At 49.0% G+C, this 18,863-nt stretch overlaps 1 protein-coding gene across 1 annotated transcript; it reads right to left on the bottom strand.

Annotated features, from left to right (window-relative positions):
• Positions 1-14,145: 14,145 nt before the first annotated feature.
• On the bottom strand, positions 14,146-18,514 carry LOC129715377 (tubulin alpha chain-like). Its single transcript, XM_055665259.1, has 5 exons — positions 18,488-18,514; positions 18,017-18,239; positions 17,725-17,873; positions 15,955-16,635; positions 14,146-15,761 (listed from the first exon to the last, which is right to left on the bottom strand). Exons 1-5 carry the CDS (start codon positions 18,488-18,490, stop codon positions 15,465-15,467), a joined length of 1,353 nt encoding a protein of 450 aa, XP_055521234.1. The 5' UTR covers positions 18,491-18,514; the 3' UTR covers positions 14,146-15,464.
• Between the last annotated feature and the right edge of the window lie 349 nt (positions 18,515-18,863).

Raw genomic sequence — 18,863 nt, 5'->3', positions numbered from 1 at the left:
CCCTCTGGTTGAATTTGGACAAATCGCACGACCGGTCACATTCACGAGAACCGAATAGAAAGATTATGTGTTTTCGAATTATGTGCCTGGTGCTTCTATACTGCAATTGAAATAAAACTAAATACATTTGGACAGTGTAACTTGTTTCTAAACTCTGTGAATGTTTCTGTCTGCAAATTCATTCCTGCATTTCAGTTGCCATTCGTGGCTGCACTTCAAATCGACTTACGCCTGTAAAGCACTTTGGGGTCTCCTAAAAGAAATGTAAGGACATCGTGTAAATGTAAACAGAGACGGCGAGAACGCGAAAGGGAGAGTCGGGGCTCGAGTGGGAGCTAGTTGGGGACTGGCAGTGAGGGAGATGAGGCGTTAAAGCGGTGAACGAGAGCAGGAAGCAGCTTCGATACAGACATGATGTACCTGAGTGAGAGTTGAGCGAGGGGTCTAGCGGCGACTGAAACAAGTAGCGATCTACGTATCCTACAGAGAGACAAGCAGAGCCTGAGCACAACGGGCTCCCACCTGAAACCGGGAATTCGGTTTGAACCCATTCTTCCAAAGATCCGTTCCGAAGAAAACGAACCTGCAACGGGCCCCAACTCTACTCCAGCCAACGGCAGATCGCGCTTTCAATAAACGATTCCTGGCCCACTTGGACTCCACCAAAGACCTTAAACTCGCCCGTCTCAAGGCCGATCCTGCTACCTACACTGCACGACTCGACCACCTGCAGGCCCCGGGTCCCAACACTGCCCCCCCGCCGCCGGCCCAGACACCACCAGGTCCCGTTACACCACCATCCGGATCTGGATGTAATACGCTTCAAAGTTCTAGATAGAGCATCACTCCGCCAGGGACGTGCGGTCAGAAGAGGCAGGGGTATCTCAAAATGCTGGAGTAACTCAGCGGGACAGGCAGCATCTCTGCAGAGAAGGAATGGGTGACAGTTCGGGTAGAGACGGTCCCCAGCATGTTGTGCCTATCTAAGGGGAATAAGGCGTTTCAGTTTAGTTTATGGTCACGTGTTTCGAGGTACAGCGAAATACTTTTGTTGCGTGCTATCCAGTCAGCAGAAAGACAATACATGATTACAATCGAACCACTGGACAGATACTCGATGATGGAATAACGTTTAGTGCCAGGTTAAACCAGCAAAGTCCGATCATAGTTAAAGTGAGAAATGTTGAGATGGGAGTAGGGATTTAAGAGATTTAAGAGTGTGGGTTGATTGTAATATTTGATTATAGATCTGCATCGCACTATCTAGACGCCTTGGTTGGGCGCCATCTCGGAAGCATTAGCGGCAAGAATGACCTGCAGGGGCGGAAGGAAATCTGAGTGTTCCGTGTTCCACTCTCACTGATTCCACGGTGGCGCAGCGGTAGAGTTGCTGCCTTGCAGCGCTTGCAGCGCCAGAGACCCGGGTTCGGTCCCGACTGACGGATTTGTACGTTTTCTCCGAGATGGCGTGGGTTTTCTCCGAGATCTTACATACAAAGATGTGCAGGTATGTAGGTTAATTGGCTTGGTGTATTTGTACAATTGACACTAGTTTGTGTAGGATAGCGTTAATATTCAGCCTGACGAAGTGTCTCGACCCGTCACCTATTCCATCTATAGATGCTACCTCATCCGCTGAGTTTCTCCAGCACTTTTGTCTACCGTTAATATGCGGGGATCGCTGATCGCACGCACACTAACACTACCCTACACCAACTAGGGACATTCTTTACATTTACCAAGCCAAGTTTTTTACATTTACCAAAAATTTGAATTGAATGTGGAGGGAAACCGATCTCTGAGAAAACCCACGCACATCACGGGGATCACGGGGAGACAGCACCCGTCGTCAACATCGAACCCGGGTCTATGATGCGCTGCATTGGCTGCAAGGCAGCAACTCTGCCGCTGCGCCACCGTGGCGGTCACGTGATCGCCCATATTCAGCAGCTCCACGTCAGCGGGAAGTGTTCAAGAAGGAACTGCAGGTGCTGGAATATCGAAGGTACACACAAATTACCTTTGTGTACCTTTGAACCAGGAAGTGGCGGATTTAAAATGGCTTCGAAATACCAAGTCTAGAGTGTAAACGAGGAGGTAGTTTGTCCCATCTGCCTGGATTTCTTCACAGATCCAGTGTCACTGGAGTTGGGACAGGGATGGAAGAAACTCCTGCCCGGAATGTACAGAGGAGTTTGTGGACCGCACCCTCAAAGTAAATCCGGCCTTGATTAGACTGTCTGAGAAAGCACGAACACCGAGCCTGAGTCGGACAGAGAAGGAAAGTAAACATCACTGCGAGAAACATCAGGAAGAACTGAAGATGTTTTGTGAAACAGACAAGAAAGTGATTTGTCTGATCTGTCGAGATGCGCGAGAACACAAGTCTCACAGCTTCATACGGATAGAAGAAGCTGTTGACATCTACAAGGTAAAAGCAAACCGATATTGGTCACATCATTGTGTCATGTTTTGTTTACTTTCTGACATTTTTCTTCTCTGATCTGAAACCCAACTCCAGGAACAGGTGAAATCTTCCTTTGAATCTCTGACAAAAAAAGAAATCATAGATCGAGCAAATGGAGCAGGAACAGAAAGAGAAGATTTCTGTTGTTCTGAGAGGCTTTGTACTATCCATGTAACTGTTTTGTGTAGATTTGATCCCTGTGACGCGTGTAATAAGTGGGCACCTCTATAGAGCTCAGTAGTCGAGGACCCGAGATCTTGGGAGCGGTTGAGCACAGCTCCCTGGAGCTCCCTGGAGCACAGCAGTCTGAAGAATGGTCTGCGGCAGGTGTATAATATCATGAAATGGAATGATACGTTAGAGGTCAGTATTTTACCCTTAGTAGGGGGATCTAAAATGTGAGGGTATAGGTATTAGGTGCGAGGGAAAAGATTTAAAACGAACATGAAGGACAACTTTGGTAGTGGGTACATTGAACGAGCTGCCAGATGAGGTAATTTTGTTAGCTACTGTAACAACATTTAAAAAGTACTAGACTAAGTGGGACCCGTTGGGTCCCAGCATCACACGGGAGGGCTGGTCACCAACGCTCTCTCCACCTCTCCACCAATTCCAATATTGCTCGCCAGTGGGGGAGGGGGGGGCTGTCTGCTGCGCTAGTGCGCTAGTATGGGTGTTGCGGGCCGAAGGTACTGGTTTCCAGAGGGCTAGTATAGATATTGTGGGCCGAAAGGATTCTTGGGCTGGCAGACAACTGATGCAACGGCAGCCAACTGATGCAACGATTTTAAAAGCCAAGGCGAGGAAAACAATTGGGATGCAGCCACCTGACAACCAAACTTCATTTTGTGCACACAAACTTAAAAAAAAAAAGGTGAAGCAAACTATTGGGCTGCAGCAACACCTGACAACCAAAATTCATTTTGTGAAAACAAACTTTTTTTAAAAGGCGAGGCAAACAATTGGTCTGCAGCCACTTTACAGCCGCATCGAGGGGACTCACCGTGGAGTAGACGGTCGTTCTGTGTTATTCGCAGCTCAGAAAGCCGTGACCCTCTCGCTTCCTGGGTCTGGCAGAAACTGACTGAGGCACAACACTTCCAGGTTTTATAGTCCCTCCCCCTGCCGCCAGCAGAGAGAATGTGGATTTAAAAAAACCCATTAATATCTCTCTGATTTTTCATCGATGTGAAAAATCCACTGGTCCAGGAAGGTGGAGGGGGTCACTGAGCGAGGTGTTCAAAAATGACTGCTGTAGGTGGCGGCGTTCTCTCGGAAATCGCACCACAGTGGGCCAAAAACGGTGAAGATCAGACTTTTAGTAATATAGATTCGAACAGATTCGTGGAGAGAAATGTTTTGGAACAATATAACCATATAACAATTACAGCACGGAAACAGGCCATCTCGGCCCTACAAGTCCGTGCCGAACAATTATTTTCCCTTAGTCCCACCTGCCTGCACTCATACCATAACCCTCCATTCCCTTCTCATCCATATGCCTATCCAATTTATTTTTAAATGATACCAATGAACCTGCCTCCAGCACTTCCACTAGAAGCTCATTCCACACCGCTACCACTCTCTGAGTAAAGAAGTTCCCCCTCACATTACCCCTAAACTTCTGTCCCTTAATTCTGAAGTCATGTCCTCTTGTTTGAATCTTCCCTATTCTCAAAGGGAAAAGCTTGTCCACATCAACTCTGTCTATCCCTCTCATCATTTTAAAGACCTCTATCAAGTCCCCCCTTAACCTTCTGCGCTCCAGAGAATAAAGACCTAACTTATTCAACCTTTCTCTGTAACTTAGTTGTTGAAACCCAGGCAACATTCTAGTAAATCTCTTCTGTACTCTCTCAATTTTGTTGACATCCTTCCTATAATTGGGCGACCAAAATTGTACACCATACTCCAGATTTGGTCTCACCAATGCCTTGTACAATTTTAACATTACATCCCAGTTTATATACTCAATGCTCTGATTTATAAAGGATAGCATACCAAAAGCTTTCTTTACCACCCTGTCTATATGATATTCCACCTTCAAGGAACTATGCACGGTTATTCCCAGATCCCTCTGTTCAACTGCATTCTTCAATTCCCTAACATTTACCATGTATGTCCTATTTTGAACTGTCTGGGCCAAATGCGGACAAGTGGAAATAGCGCAGATGGGGCGTCTTGGTCGGTATCTAACACCCCTTGCTGTATGACTCTATGAAATCTATCATTCTTAGTGGTGCTGCTGTCCGCTAGGTGACCTGGTTCTGTCCACTGAGGGTTAATGGACACACAAAATGGAATAGGTTGCAGGGAATTGTACTGGGGAAATGGGAATGAGGTGATTGTACGTTAATTTCTCAAAATATTTCAGAATTATCAAGACGAGCTCTTGAATTGCCAAGGTAATGAAAACTACGGATTGAATACATGTAAATGGGATTAATGTAGATACGTACAGAGCCCAGCATGTGCATGTTGCTCCGAATGGCATATTTCTGCACTCCAGAACTCGACATTAATGAGCCAAATGTCACCTTCCCCATCATGAGGAAACACAGCAGAATGACACAATATATTGATTCTCATCTTTCATCTGACAGGAAGCGTCACACAACCTTCAGTCACAGACCACATCCCAGTTTGCTGAAATGCACCAGATTCTCACTGAGAAAGAGCAGCGCGCACTCGGAGGTATCGGGAAGAAGAGGCGAAGATTGTAAAAACAATGGAGAAAAACCTTCAAGAGATTCAAGAGAGTTTAAATTCCATTCAGGAAGAACTCTCAAAGTTACAGGAACAGATAGACCTCAAGGACGGCGTGATATTTCTGAAGGTGAGGGGTTACACTACAGTTTGGCGAAGTGAAAGTGCACTGTCACAAAATGGTGGGTTAAATTCCTGAAATAAATGCTGCATTTACCAGTAATTCAGTACTGGGTCAATGTTCCGTCTGTTCCATCTACTCACCACATCCGACAATAATGCCCCTAATTCCAGGAATTTATTCTTAACATTCACGTATCTATTCCACTTCAGCTTAAATTTATCTGCAGTGTTGCCTTCAGGCCACCCTGCGAGTTCCACGTTCCCTTTACTACATTTCTTGTGGAATTTATTAAAGGCCATCATACATTCCAGGATTTATCTTTCTTTTCCCCACAAGTAGTGATAATATTTCCAACCCCCACCAATTTAAATCCACCGCTGCCCTTAAAATATTCCATCTATTATATCTGACATCTTCTCCAGATAAAATCCCACGACCTGCCCGGCCTTACTCGTAAGTTGCATACTCGCAGTTATTTTCATCGACATTCCTTTGACAATATCCACTTTCTGTCTGTGTGAGAACGGCAAAGTTGGGAAATGGGAATTATCAGAGGGTTTTTGTCGCAATTTGGTGAAATATCCGCCGTCGGAATCATGATCCATCTTAGTCCATTTAGATTTGTGATTTATTTATTTCAGGAGCATGCTGGTCGCAAGAGGAGGTAAGACATGCTTTTGGCTGAAACAATGTATGTTTTCATAGTACAACTCAAAAAAACAGCTAATGCTCAGTTTCTAACCAGCTGTTAAATATTTGCAGGGTTATTGATGAAGCCAAACCAATGTTGCTGGTAGATGGTGCGTTACCCATTGAAAAGTTTGATCTCACTTTTTTCCACAACATGGCATTGAGAGAAACATCTGATATCATCAAACGAGGTAAAACTGATACCTCTTAACAATAAACAATAGACAATAGATGCAGGAGTAGGCCATTCGGCCCTTCGAGTCAGCACCGCCATTCAATGTGATCATGGTTGATCATCCCCAATCAGTACCCCGTTCCTGCCTTCTCCCCATATCCCCTGACTTCGCTATTTTTATGAGCCCTATCTAGCTCTCTCTGAAAGCATCCAGAAAACCTGCCTCCACCGCCCTCTGAGGCAGAGAATTCCACACTCACCACTCTCTGTGAGAAAAAGTGTTTCCTCATCTCCATTCTAAATGGCTCATTCCTTATTCTTAAACTGTGGCCCCTGGTTCTGGACTCCCCCAACACCGAGAACACATTTCCTTCCTCTAGCGTTCCAAACCGTTAATAATCTTATATGTTTTCATTAGATTCCTTCTCATCCTTCTGAACTACAGAGTGTACAAGCCCAGCCACTCCATTCTCTCAGCAGATGACAGTCCCGCCATCCCGGGCATTAACCTTGTAAACCTACGCTGCACTCCCCCAATAGCAAGAATGTCCTTCCTCAAATTAGGGGACCAAAACTGCCCACAATACTCCAGGTGTGGTCTCACCAGGGCTCTGTACTGCAGAAGGACCTCTTTGCTCCTATACTCAACTCCTCTTGTATAAAGGCCAACATGTCATTTGCTTTCTTCACTGTCTGCTGTACCTGCATGCTTACTTTCATAGACTGATGTACAAGGACCCCCAGATCCCGTTGTACTTCCCCTTTTCCCAACTTGACACCATTTAGATAGTAATCTGCCTTCCTGTTTTTGTTACCAAAGTAGCAAATTTATCTTAGTAGCAAAGTACCTCACATTTATTCACATTAAACTGCATCTGCCATGCATCTTCCCACTCATCCAACCTGTCCAAGTCACCCTGCATTCTCATAGAACACTCCTCACAGTTCACACTGACACCCAGCTTTGTGTCATCTGCAAATTTGCTAATGTTACTTTGAATCCCTTCATCCAAATCATTGATGTGTATTGTAAACAGCTGCGGTCCCAGCACCGAGCCTTGCGGTACCCCACTAGTCACTGCCTGCCATTCTGAAAGGGACCCGTTAATCCCCACTCTTTGTTTCCTGTCTGCCAACCACTTCTCTATCCATGTCGGCACTCTACCCCCAATATCATGTGCCATAATTTTCCCCACTAATCTCCTTTGTGCGACCTTATCAAATGCTTTCTGAAAGTCCAGATGCACTACATCCACTGGATCTCCCTTGTCCATTTTCCTAGTTACATCTTCAAAACATTCCAGAAGATTAGTCAAGCATAATTTCCCCTTCGTAAATCCATGCTGACTCGGACCGATCCTGTTACTGCTATCCAAATGTTTGGCTATTTCATATTTTATAATTGACTCCAGCATCTTCCCCACCACTGATGTCCACTAACTGGTCTATATTTCCCTGTTTTCTCTCTCCCGCCTTTCTTAACAAAATGGGATAACATTAGCTACCCTCAAATCCACAGGAACTGATCCTGAGTCTATAGAACAATGGAAAATTATCACCAATGCAGGATTTCTAGAGCCCTGTGGATTTATCAGCCTTCAGTCCCATCCATCTATCCAACACCATTTCCTGCCTAATGTGGATTTCCTTCAGTTCCTCTGTCATTCCAGATCCTCTGGCCACTAGTATACCTGGAAGATTGTTTGTGTCCTCCTTGGTGAAGACAGATCCAAAGTACCTGTTCAACTCATCTGCCATTTCCTTGTTGCCCATAATAAATTCACCTTTTTCGGTCTTCAAGGGTCCAACTTTGGTCTTAACTAATTTTTTCCTCTTCACATACATAAAGAAGCTTTTACTATCCTGCTTTATATTCTTGGCTAGCTTTCCTTCGTACCTTTGTGTGAAGAAATCCTCGTCCTCCATTATTGACTTCATGACAATACGGTTTCGATCATGTAGCCTATATTTTGCTGCAGGCTTTCGCAGACTTCCTCGCTATCCACATTTCCCATTCTCCACAGACGTACTTTTCACATCTCCAGCATTCACATCCAAGCCACGTAAATATAAAATAAACAGCAAAGGTTGCAGCACCGATCTCTGCTGCACACCACCAAGCAGAATATTCTTCTAGCACTACCTTCCACCTCCAAACACCAGGCCAAGTTTGGAACCATTTTACCGACTCGTCTTATATCTAACCTGCCGTCGCTTTCTGGACCAGCCTTACATGCGGACCATTGTCAAGTCCCTCAGTGAAGTTCATATATTGGTTCCCAATGAGATCAGTGTGTTCTTGGTTGTACAAATGCACAAATCTTCCCTCCATTAAAGAAAGCAAGAAAGCAGTGGCAAATTGCCTCTGCCTCTGCCATCTACAGGCAAAATATGTGAATACCCGCCTTATTTCTCCATCCCCACCCATACTCGCTTTCCGCGTTCATCCTCACTTTCCGCGTTCTTTTTCACCGTCCGCATGACTCGCCCCCTCCCGTTCCCCAGAACCTGCAGAATATCCCCTCTCCTGCCCGGTTAAGAAACTCCGGGAAAGATCTCTTTTGTCCATTCGATGTTGTTGGAGTGAACCCCTGGGCAAGGTTTCAGTTGTCTGCCCGCCTGTGCCTGAGTTTCCCCCCCAACCCCCGGGGACTCTCTGATGCTCTGCTTCTCCCCTGGATGTGGAAACAGCGTATGCGCGGCTCGAGGTATCTGAGGATCGGAAGAGGGTGAGATGTACAGAGACCAAGGGGAGTCTCCCCGACACCGGGAAGAGATTTACAGGCAGTCCATGTGTGCTGGGATTGGAGGGATCACATCGGGGAGACATTACTGGGAGGTGGTGGTGGCGGGGTGTCTGTGGTGGAGTCTGGGAGTCGCCGCAGAGGAAGAGTGATAACACACTGAGCCCAGAGACTGGAGTCTGGAGCATCGAGCTGTGGGATGATGGGTTTGATGCACTCACCTCCCCTCCATCCCCTCTTCCAGCCCGTCCCATACCCGGGAGGGTGGGAGTTTATCTCAGTTACGAGTCCGGGACAGTTTCATTTTACGACGCGGACACCAAGTCCCATCTCCACACCTTCACTGGGAATAAATTCACAGAGAAACTTTATCCATTCTTCGGGACTTGGGATGAATACCAGGGGCTGATAATCTGCTCCGGTTCCGCTCCGGGCAGCGACGTGCGGTCAGGGGAGGCAGAGCCTCGCCTGTCATACTCCCAATGAAAATAGCTGTTCAGAAAAGTAAAGAAAAATAATAAAATATAATAAATATAAAGATTTTTCCACTGATCTGTGTTATAAATGTCATTTCTATATGAATCTAATCATTTTGTATAGTCAAAATTGCCAAATTCGCGCAGCTCCGCTGCAAATACAGGGAGATAGGAGAGGTGAGGCAGCGACCAGCTGAGCCTCCTCTCTGATTGCACAACCTCTCAGAAACTGGATGGAGCGCGTGCAGTAAGCGTGTGCCTGTTACTATCTCTCTGTATGTCACCAATGTAATGTTTGTAAAGCCCTTCATTACATGTCCTCGTCTTCCATAATCCAGGTAGCTTATTTCACGTATAAAGATATTAAATTTATGCTTGTTGGTCTCGTCATAAAACTGCAATGAAAAAGCTTCAGGGGACGCAGCTATCACATCTGCCTCACTGAGGGGGGCGTGTCTTGAGCTCAGTGGAAACACAGGTAATTGACGCTACCTCACTCTCCCTCCCTCCCTCCCTCCACGTTAGCGAGCTTCAGCAGCGGCGGCGCAGTACTGGATTCCACCGCTGGCGGCGCTGACTTTCCAGCCGTGGGTGGCGCTGACTGGTATTGTAGTGGCCGATTGGGAGGGTCTGGGCTGCTGAGAGGGCGCGCCCAGACCCTCCCAAGACCCTCCCACCGCGCTGTGGTAATGTACTCTCGGCTCGGGTAGATCTACCCCGGGTGGAGGGGGGAGAGAGGGGTGGAGAGATATTAGAGGGGTGGAGGGGAAGCAAGGGTTAGACGGGGGGGGGGGGGGGGGGGGGGGGGGGGGATGGAGAAGGGGGAAATGGGGAGAGGTGGGTCGTTCCCTCAGGGTCCCGGGGCAATGCTCCCGCCCCTCCAGTCGTCGTGCTTCAGGCACACAGCCCCGGTTCCACCCCTCTCTCTCCCCGGGGAGACGCGGTGATCTATGCAGGGGAGGCCGGGCCACTGATACTAGCCAGTGCCTGCCCAGCCACTGAACTCACCGCACGTCACTGCACTCCACTGACCGGGACCTCCTACGCTGCGACCGCTGACCCGGACTCTACTCCCCGCGGGCCTCCACCATTGACTCTACCGAATCTCGCCACTCCAGTGGGCCGCTGCCGCCGCTTACCCGAGATCCTAGTGCCCCCCTCCCCAGCAGAACGGGTGTGACTGTGCTGGGTCCTATTGCCCCCCCCCCCCCCCCCCCCCCCCCCCCCCACACACACATCTGGGTCCGACTGTGCTGGGTCTTAGTGCCCCCCCCCCCCCCCACCAACACCACGGGGTCTGACTGTGCTGGGTCCTAGTGCCCCGCCCCTCTTACACAACGGGGTCTGACTGTGCTGGGTCCTAGTGCACCCCCACCTAACACAGGGAACCTCGGTGGTTGTTCCACCTGGTCGATCCCTATCCCGTTGTAACAAGTGACCCCAGCTGCTCCCCACCCACACCATAGTCCCCATAACCCCCTCCTCCATGACCACCCACCACCCCCCTACCAGACATCGCCTCATCATCCGTTCATTCACCGGCCCCAACCCCCATCCTTGCCGTGTGTTCAACATCCCCCCCTGACCTCTCCCTCTCTGATACTGAATTGTCTGTCCTCAGCAGAGGCCTCACCTTTGTTCCCCTCCGCCCCCACCTCAATGAGTTCCGCGCCCGCCACGATGTGGGGCTCTTATTCCGTCGCCTCCACATCCAAGCATTTTTCCATGGGAAGGATTCCTTGCCCCCCAGTGATGACCCCTTCTCCCGTCTCCAGCCTCCTCTTGGACTCCCCCTCATGGCCATCTACATGTTCTAGACCAGTGATTCCCAACCTGGGGCACATGGCAAATTTCAGGGGGGCCACAGAAACATTTTGGGATTTAGGGGGCCACAGGTTCAATGAAAGGGGCCACAGAGCTACCTCCTAAATTTCAGTTCTAATAGATTTAAATGTTTGTGGAATAGAATAAAAGAGAATGGGAACCACTGCAATAAATAGACACTATTTATTTTTATGCCGGCGGGACATCAATGCCTCAACTTCTCCACTCCCCTTTTTCCCGCTAATAATGTACAGCCCTCCACACTCACAGCAAAAAATGAAACCGTGTGTTACCAAACCTGCTGTTGGGATGTACCACTGCTCTCGACCTGATCTTTACAAGGCTGCCGCCGGGCGCCGACTGTCAGACACCTCTGCCTCCCTGTCTCACTCTAACCCCCCGAACGTACAGCCCTCCACACTCTGCAACAACACCGACCGTGTGATCAAACCTGCTGACAAGGGATGTACCGTGGTAGTCTGGCGCGCTGATCTTTACAAGGCTGAGGCCAGGCGCCGACTCTCAGACACCTCTGCCTACTTATGCTTGGACCATGATCCCACAGACGAGCACCAGGTCACTATGTCTAGCACCATCACTGGCTTCATCACTTCCGGCTCCCAGCCCTCCCAGCCCTCCGAAGCCTCCAACCTCATCGTTCCCCAGCCCCACACGGCCCGATTTTATCTTTTCCCCAAAACCCACAAACCTGACTGTCCTGGCAGACCAATTGTTTCTACTTGTTCGTGTCCCACCGAAATTATTTCCACATACCTCGACTCTATCCTATCCCTCCTGGTCAAATCCCTCCCTACCTATGTCCAAGACCTCACATGTTCTTAGTCTCCTCCATGTCTTCCGTTTTCCAGGCCCTCGTTACCTCATCTTTGCCATGGATGTCCAGTCACTCAACACCTCCATCCCCCACCAGGAAGGTCTCCGTTTCTTCCTCGACTGCAGAATCAACTAATCCCCGTCTACAGATACTCTCCTCCGCCCGGCGGAGCTGGTCCTTATCCTCAACAACTTTTCATTTGACTCCTCCCATTTCCTCCAAATACAAGGCGTAGCTATGGGCACGCGCATGCTAGCTATGCCTACCTCTTTGTAGGGTACATCGAACAATCCTTGTTCGACGCGTACCAGGGCCCTATCCCCGAACTCTACCCCCGCTACATTGACGACTGCATTGGTGCTACCTCCTGCACCCATACAGAACTCACTGCATTCATCCATTTCACCACGAACTTCCATCCGGCACTCAAATACACCTGGACCATTTCCGACATCTCCCTACCGTTTCTAGATCTCACCATCTCCATCACAGGTAACAGACTACTGACCGACATCTACTACAAACCCACTGACACCCATGGCTATCTGGACTACACTTCTTCCCACCCTGCTTCCTGTAAGGACTCTACTCCCAATTCCTCCGTCTACGCTGCATCTGCACCCAGGATGAGGTGTTCCAAACCAGGGCATCGGAGATATCATCATTCTTTAGAGAACCGGGGTTCCCCTCCTCTACTATAGATGAGGCTCTCAGTCTTCTATACCCCGTAACTCTGCTCACACTCCCCATCCCACCACTCGTAACTTTGGGTAAGAGACAGTAACATAGAAACATAGAAACATAGAAATTAGGTGCAGGAGTAGGCCATTCGGCACTTCGAGCCTGCACCGCCATTCAATATGATCATGGCTGATCATCCAACTCAGTATCCCATACCTGCCTTCTCTCCATGCCCTCTGATCCCCTTAGCCACAAGGGCCACATCTAAATCCCTCTTAAATATAGCCAATGAACTGGCCTCGACTACCCTCTGTGGCAGAGAGTTCCAGAGATTCACCACTCTCTGTGTGAAAATCGGTTCCAGTGGCTAATCATATACATGTGAAAACCCTCGACCTACTGTGAAGTTACACACTCTCATTCCCAATGTATTGTACATTAATCACATAGATCAGCAGCAGAGTGCCAATTTCTGACAGTTACACTGGAAAACCTGCACATTCAGCAACTATTCATTCTAGGAAAGACTCTCAGATAGATGTTTCAGGCAATTTATGGTCTTGAACTAATGGAATGCATTAATTATACTTCACTGCGAGCTGAAACAATTAAATGTTAAATGTATCTAATTACTGAAATACAAGGTGTTTATGAATTTTAATTTTAAGAGTGATCACTTAAATAATGTTTCCAAAGTTTGTGAAATTAGAGCCAAATCTAAAATGTTCAAAGTCCTTTGACAGATGGAAGGACTGTGGCCTGACTCAAATGTTAAAGCATTTCTGAGGATGGGATAAACCGACCAATGTATATATTCCCTATTTTACCCAATTATGAGCAAATATTAGTGACAGGATCTAATTTCTGAGAGTCCATGATGCAATATACTTGAGCTCAGTTTAAAATAAATTCTCTGTTACTTGCCCCATAGAACAAATTTTAAAAATAGAGCACAGGCCTTCGGCCCACAACATCTGTGCAGAGTGTAATGCCAAGATAAACTAAAGTCACCTGCCTGCACATGTTCCATAACCCTCCATTCCATGCAGATTTGCTTTAAAAGTGAGACTGAAACTATCTTTAGAACAAAGTAAACATAGATTATTTTTGCTAAATAATGTAGATGGGACATGCTGGTCGGTTGGGCAAGTTGGGCCAAAGGGCCAGTTTTCACACTGCATGACACTATGAAATGTAAGAAATGTGGGAGAACTTGGAAGGGGTAGGGGAGCGAAAGAGAGGGAAAGCAATGGCTATTTGGTTAGAGAAGTCAATGTTCATACCGCAGGGGTGTAAACTACCGAAGCAAAGTATGAGGTGTTGTTCCTCCAATTTGTGTTGGGCCTCACTCTGACAATGGAGGAGGGCCAGTGCAGAAAGGTCAGGTTAGGAATGCGAGGGGAATTTAAAGTGCTGAGCAACCGGGAGATCTGGTAGGTTTCGGCGACTGAAATGCCAGATCGACTGTCGGAACCTATAGTCCGGGTTGGGTCCGAACTGGGAATTCTGGAATCAGAGCTGGAAACCGCGAAGTAAAACATGAGGCGCAGGCAAGACCCGAGAAAATAAAGGGGGCTGTGGTAACGTGATTGGATAGTTCATTATGGAATGCCGAGCTTGAAGAGAGACTTGACGGAGGAATAAACATTATGAGAGTAAGATATAGGGTAGATAGACACAGCAGTTTTCCCATGGTGGAAATGTGTAACCCCAGAGGGGAAGCTATGAAGTAAAAGGGAGACATTTTAACGGAGATGTGGGGCGTAGTTACGTTTTACACAGTGTGATGGGAACCTGGAACGCATTGCCTGGGGTGTTGGTAGGGCAGAAAGGATCGTGAAGTTAGAAAGGCTTTTCAATAGACGCGTCGAAGTGCCGTGAATAGAGGGATATGGATCATGTACTGGCAGATGAGATAAGTCTAACTTGGCAGCATGTTCGGCGCAAACCCTATGGGCCGCTGGATCCGTTCCTGTGCTGTACTGTGGTATGTTCTTTAGTCTATGAACACTGGAGTCTCTCCCATTGTCGGCGCCCAGTCAGCCCGCTCCGTCAGCACAAGGAGTTTCAATGACTGGAACGTTGTGATCCTTGGACCCCGTGCTCTTTCAAGAAACTGATTGCTTCACCCAATGACCAATCCCCATCTTTACAACCATCCCCATCCCGAGATACATCAGTGACGATTTGTGAGATGGGATGATTTACGATGCCAGGACTCGTAGGCTTGAGATGAAAAGTATTTGGAGTAAGGACAGCTGTGGAGGTATATGAAACCATGAGCGGCATTGATGGAGTTAATGCACAGAAACCTTCAGCACCAAAGATGAATCACAAACTAGAGGGCATAGGATCAAGATGAGAGGGGAAAGAGTTATCGGAAACCGAGGGGACATATATCTCGCAGGCGGTGGTGGGTACATGGAATGAGGTTCCAGGTGATCTAGAAGAGGCAGGTACAGTAACATTTAAAGGATATGTATGCAGTTTCGTGTCGAAGAATTGGATAGAGTGATATGCGCCAAACGTGGACAAATTGGATGATCAGAGATGATGCGGCATGGTGAGCATGGACAAGTTGGGCCGAAGGGTCTGTTTCCACGGTATGAAACTATAGACATTAAGCAATTGTGCCTTTACGTCGGACGCAATACCAAACTATGTCTCAAATATATTTAATTTCATAAATTAGATTTACACCAGTATTAAAAATAACTAATCTTTCGAGATATACAACAACATTCATTCTTCCTCTTCCGCCTTCTTGTCCAGATCCGCCGAATCGATGCCCACTTCCTCGTAGTCCTTCTCCAGCGACGCCATGTCCTCCCGCGCGTCCTGGAACTCCCCTTCCTCCAGACCCTCCCCCACGTACCAGTGGACAAAGGCCCGCTTGGCGTACATCTTGTCGAACTTGAGGTTCATGCGGGTCCAGGCCATGGAGACGGCGGTGGTGTTGCTCAGCATGCAGACGGCTCGTTGCACCTTAGCCAGGTCGCCCCCAGGCACCACCGTCGGGGGCTGGTAGTTGATGCCCACCTGCGGGGGAGAGAAAGAAGAGACTAATATAAACCTTCAATAGTATCCATTGGGAGCTAAATGTTAAGAAACCCGGGCCACCGATCAGGAAGGTTCTCGCTTGTTCTGTGTGTGGTAGGTATCACAATACAGTGTGAAACCGCGGGTTGGGTCAAGCTTCTGGTGCGTGGATTGGTCTACAATCTATACCTACCTTGAATCCGGTCGGGCACCAGTCCACGAACTGGATGGAGCGCTTGGTCTTGATGGTGGCGATGGAGGCGTTGACGTCCTTGGGCACCACGTCCCCACGGTACATCATGCAGCACGCCATGTACTTGCCCTGGCGGGGGTCGCACTTGAGCATCTGGTTGGCCGGCTCGAAGCAGGCGTTGGTGATCTCCGACACGGACAGTTGCTCGTGGTAAGCCTTCTCGGCCGAGATCAGGGGCGCGTAGGTCACCAGCGGGAAGTGAATGCGTGGGTAGGGGACCAGGTTGGTCTGGAGCTCGAGCAGGTCCACATTGAGGGCGCCGTCGAAGCGCAGCGAGGCCGTGATGGACGACACTACCTGCCCCAGCAGGCGGTTGAGGTTGGTGTAGGTGGGGCGCTCGATGTCCAGGTTCCGCCGGCAGATGTCGTAAATAGCCTCGTTGTCCAGCATGAAGGAGCAGTCGGAGTGCTCCAGGGTGCAGTGGGTGACCAGCACCGCGTTGTACGGCTCGACCACTGCCGTGGAGATCTGCGGCGCCGGGTAGACGGAAAACTCCAGCTTGGATTTCTTGCCGTAGTCGACGGAGAGTCTCTCCATGAGGAGGGAGGTGAAGCCCGAGCCGGTGCCGCCCCCGAAACTGTGGAAGATGAGGAACCCCTGGAGTCCGGTGCATTGGTCGGCCTATGGGTAGATGAAGCGCAGAACATTAAGAAGGAGAAAGGCGGGGCGAGTGTGAGTGTTGCAGGAGTAAACTGACCCTCTGTGGGGGTGTCTAACATGTGTGGTTGGACCGTAACAGCTGTAATTTGTGTACAATATTTGTAGGTGCAACGTTGCTAGTGAGTATTGCGAGTGATAGGTCATACATGGATTTTTTTTGGACAGGGCTGATTCGGGATAATCAGCATGGTTTTGTACCTGGGATATCATGTCTCACGAATCTGATTGAGTACTGTGATCTTATGCTAGGCTACTCTGGAAGGTTGGAGCACACGGAATCCAAGGAGAGATTGCTGATTGGATACAGAGTTGGCTTCATTGAAAGAAGCAGTTGGTGGTGGTGTAATGTGGATTTCGGACCGAAAGGCTGTGACCAGTGTTGTGCCTCAGTGCTCGGTGCTTCTTCTTCGGATATTCTTTGACGCCAATATCAAGGGGCTGAGCTATAAGGAGGAGGTGGACAAACAGCGACATTATTTCTGGTGCTGGAGAATGAGGGGTTTCATACAGGTGTATAAAATCATGGGAGAAATAGGTCGGGTGAACGCACATAGGTTCTTACCCAGATTTGGAAAATAGCAAACTGGAGGACAGAGATACTAGGTGAGAGGGGACCGGTAGAAGGGGGTGGGGGGATTGAAGAGGAACCTAAGGTGTACCCTTTTTGCACAAAAGTGGTTTGTGTATCGAACGAGCTGTCAGAAGAGGTAGTTGATGCAGGTACTATGGCAACGTTTAAGAAACATTAAAATTGACAGGTACATGGATGTGATAGGTTTGGAGGGATATGGAGAAAACGCAGACAAGTGCGACTAGGGTAGATGCGTCGGTGTGGGTCGATGGGCTGTTTCCACGATATGACGCTGTTTCGCGATATGACTCTGTGGGCGCGGAGAGGAGACGTGAACGGGGATACAAACGGGTGACGATCGCTGAGCTGCTGCATGAACGCTGAACCATTCATGAACTGCGGGCCACGGGCGAACCAGGAGCGCCAGATTGTTGAACACCGGACGCTGGTTTACGGTTGGAATCAGTTCCACAACCTACCAGCTTCCGGATGCGATCCAGGACCAGGTCCACGATCTCCTTGCCGATGGAGCAGTGTCCGCGGGCGTAGTTGTTGGCCGCGTCCTCCTTGCCGGTGATGAGCTGTTCGGGGTGGAAGAGCTGCCGGTATGTGCCGGTCCGCACTTCATCTACAGAGGAGCGATCAGAAAACGGAGAATAAACCAGTTCATTATGAAACTGGTCCATTAAGAATCACACGCCCCTCGTCAAACGCCGTGGGGAAGGTTTCAGACAAGGCCCAGCATGTCAGGACTCCCCCGTTCCACCTTACCGATCACCGTGGGCTCCAGATCAATGAACACGGCCCGCGGGACGTGCTTTCCCGCCCCCGTCTCGCTGAAGAAGGTGTTGAAGGAGTCGTCGCCACCTCCGATGGTCTTGTCGCTCGGCATCTGTCCATCCGGCTGGATCCCGTGCTCCAGGCAATACAACTCCCAGCAAGCGTTGCCGACCTGAACTCCTGCCTGGCCGATGTGGATGGAGATACACTCACGCTGGAGAGACAGAAAGGAGGGATGGGGCGGTGGAGGAAAGGGGTAAGAGATGATCGTGTTATTCTCACGGCTATTGGCTCTGAGTTTCCCCCACGCCACACCGAGTGCGACTGGATCAACGCGTTTGCCCTGCTTGGTCACCACTCATGGGTTTTCGTTCCCGGTTCTCTGGAGTTATCCCGGCTTTCCCCATCACCGGTTTCACACGACGCCCCGCCGGCCAGCCGCCCAACCCCGGGATCACCCACCATGATGTCCCTTCCAGTCTCTCAGCTCCAGACAATGAGTCGCATTCGCCGAACGCGTCCCTTTTATACCCCACCCAATAGAACGTTCATACACCCGGGTCGCGCCGTGATTGGCCGCCAGCGACCCGTGGAACGCGGAGACAAAGGCAAAGAGAACGCCGATTGGTTCTCAGCGCGAGTGACGCAACAAAGACGACCTGTTCTTCGAACGGCGCAAAGAACCGTCGGCATCATTGGGAGTTTCAATAGTCGCGTCAACACGGAGCCCCGAACGATCTATCCTGACTACATGGGCCACCAAAAAGATGGATATGAATCTTGTTGTACCCGCAAACAGATCCCTGTTGTCAGATGGCTCAAATCGTGGCAACATAGA

This window comes from Leucoraja erinacea, unplaced genomic scaffold, assembly GCF_028641065.1.
Source record: "Leucoraja erinacea ecotype New England unplaced genomic scaffold, Leri_hhj_1 Leri_114S, whole genome shotgun sequence".
Taxonomy (NCBI): domain Eukaryota; kingdom Metazoa; phylum Chordata; class Chondrichthyes; order Rajiformes; family Rajidae; genus Leucoraja; species Leucoraja erinaceus.
This window is presented reverse-complemented; position numbering and strand designations above follow the sequence as displayed.

Excerpts from the sequence above, each read along its gene's own strand:
- LOC129715377 (XM_055665259.1), bottom strand. Across the intron at positions 16,636-17,724 it reads TGGATCGCATCCGGAAGCTG|GCCGACCAATGCACCGGACT; the intron begins GTAGGTTGTGGA and ends ATCTACCCATAG. Across the intron at positions 15,762-15,954 it reads GGTGCCCGACCGGATTCAAG|GTGGGCATCAACTACCAGCC; the intron begins GTAGGTATAGAT and ends TCTCCCCCGCAG.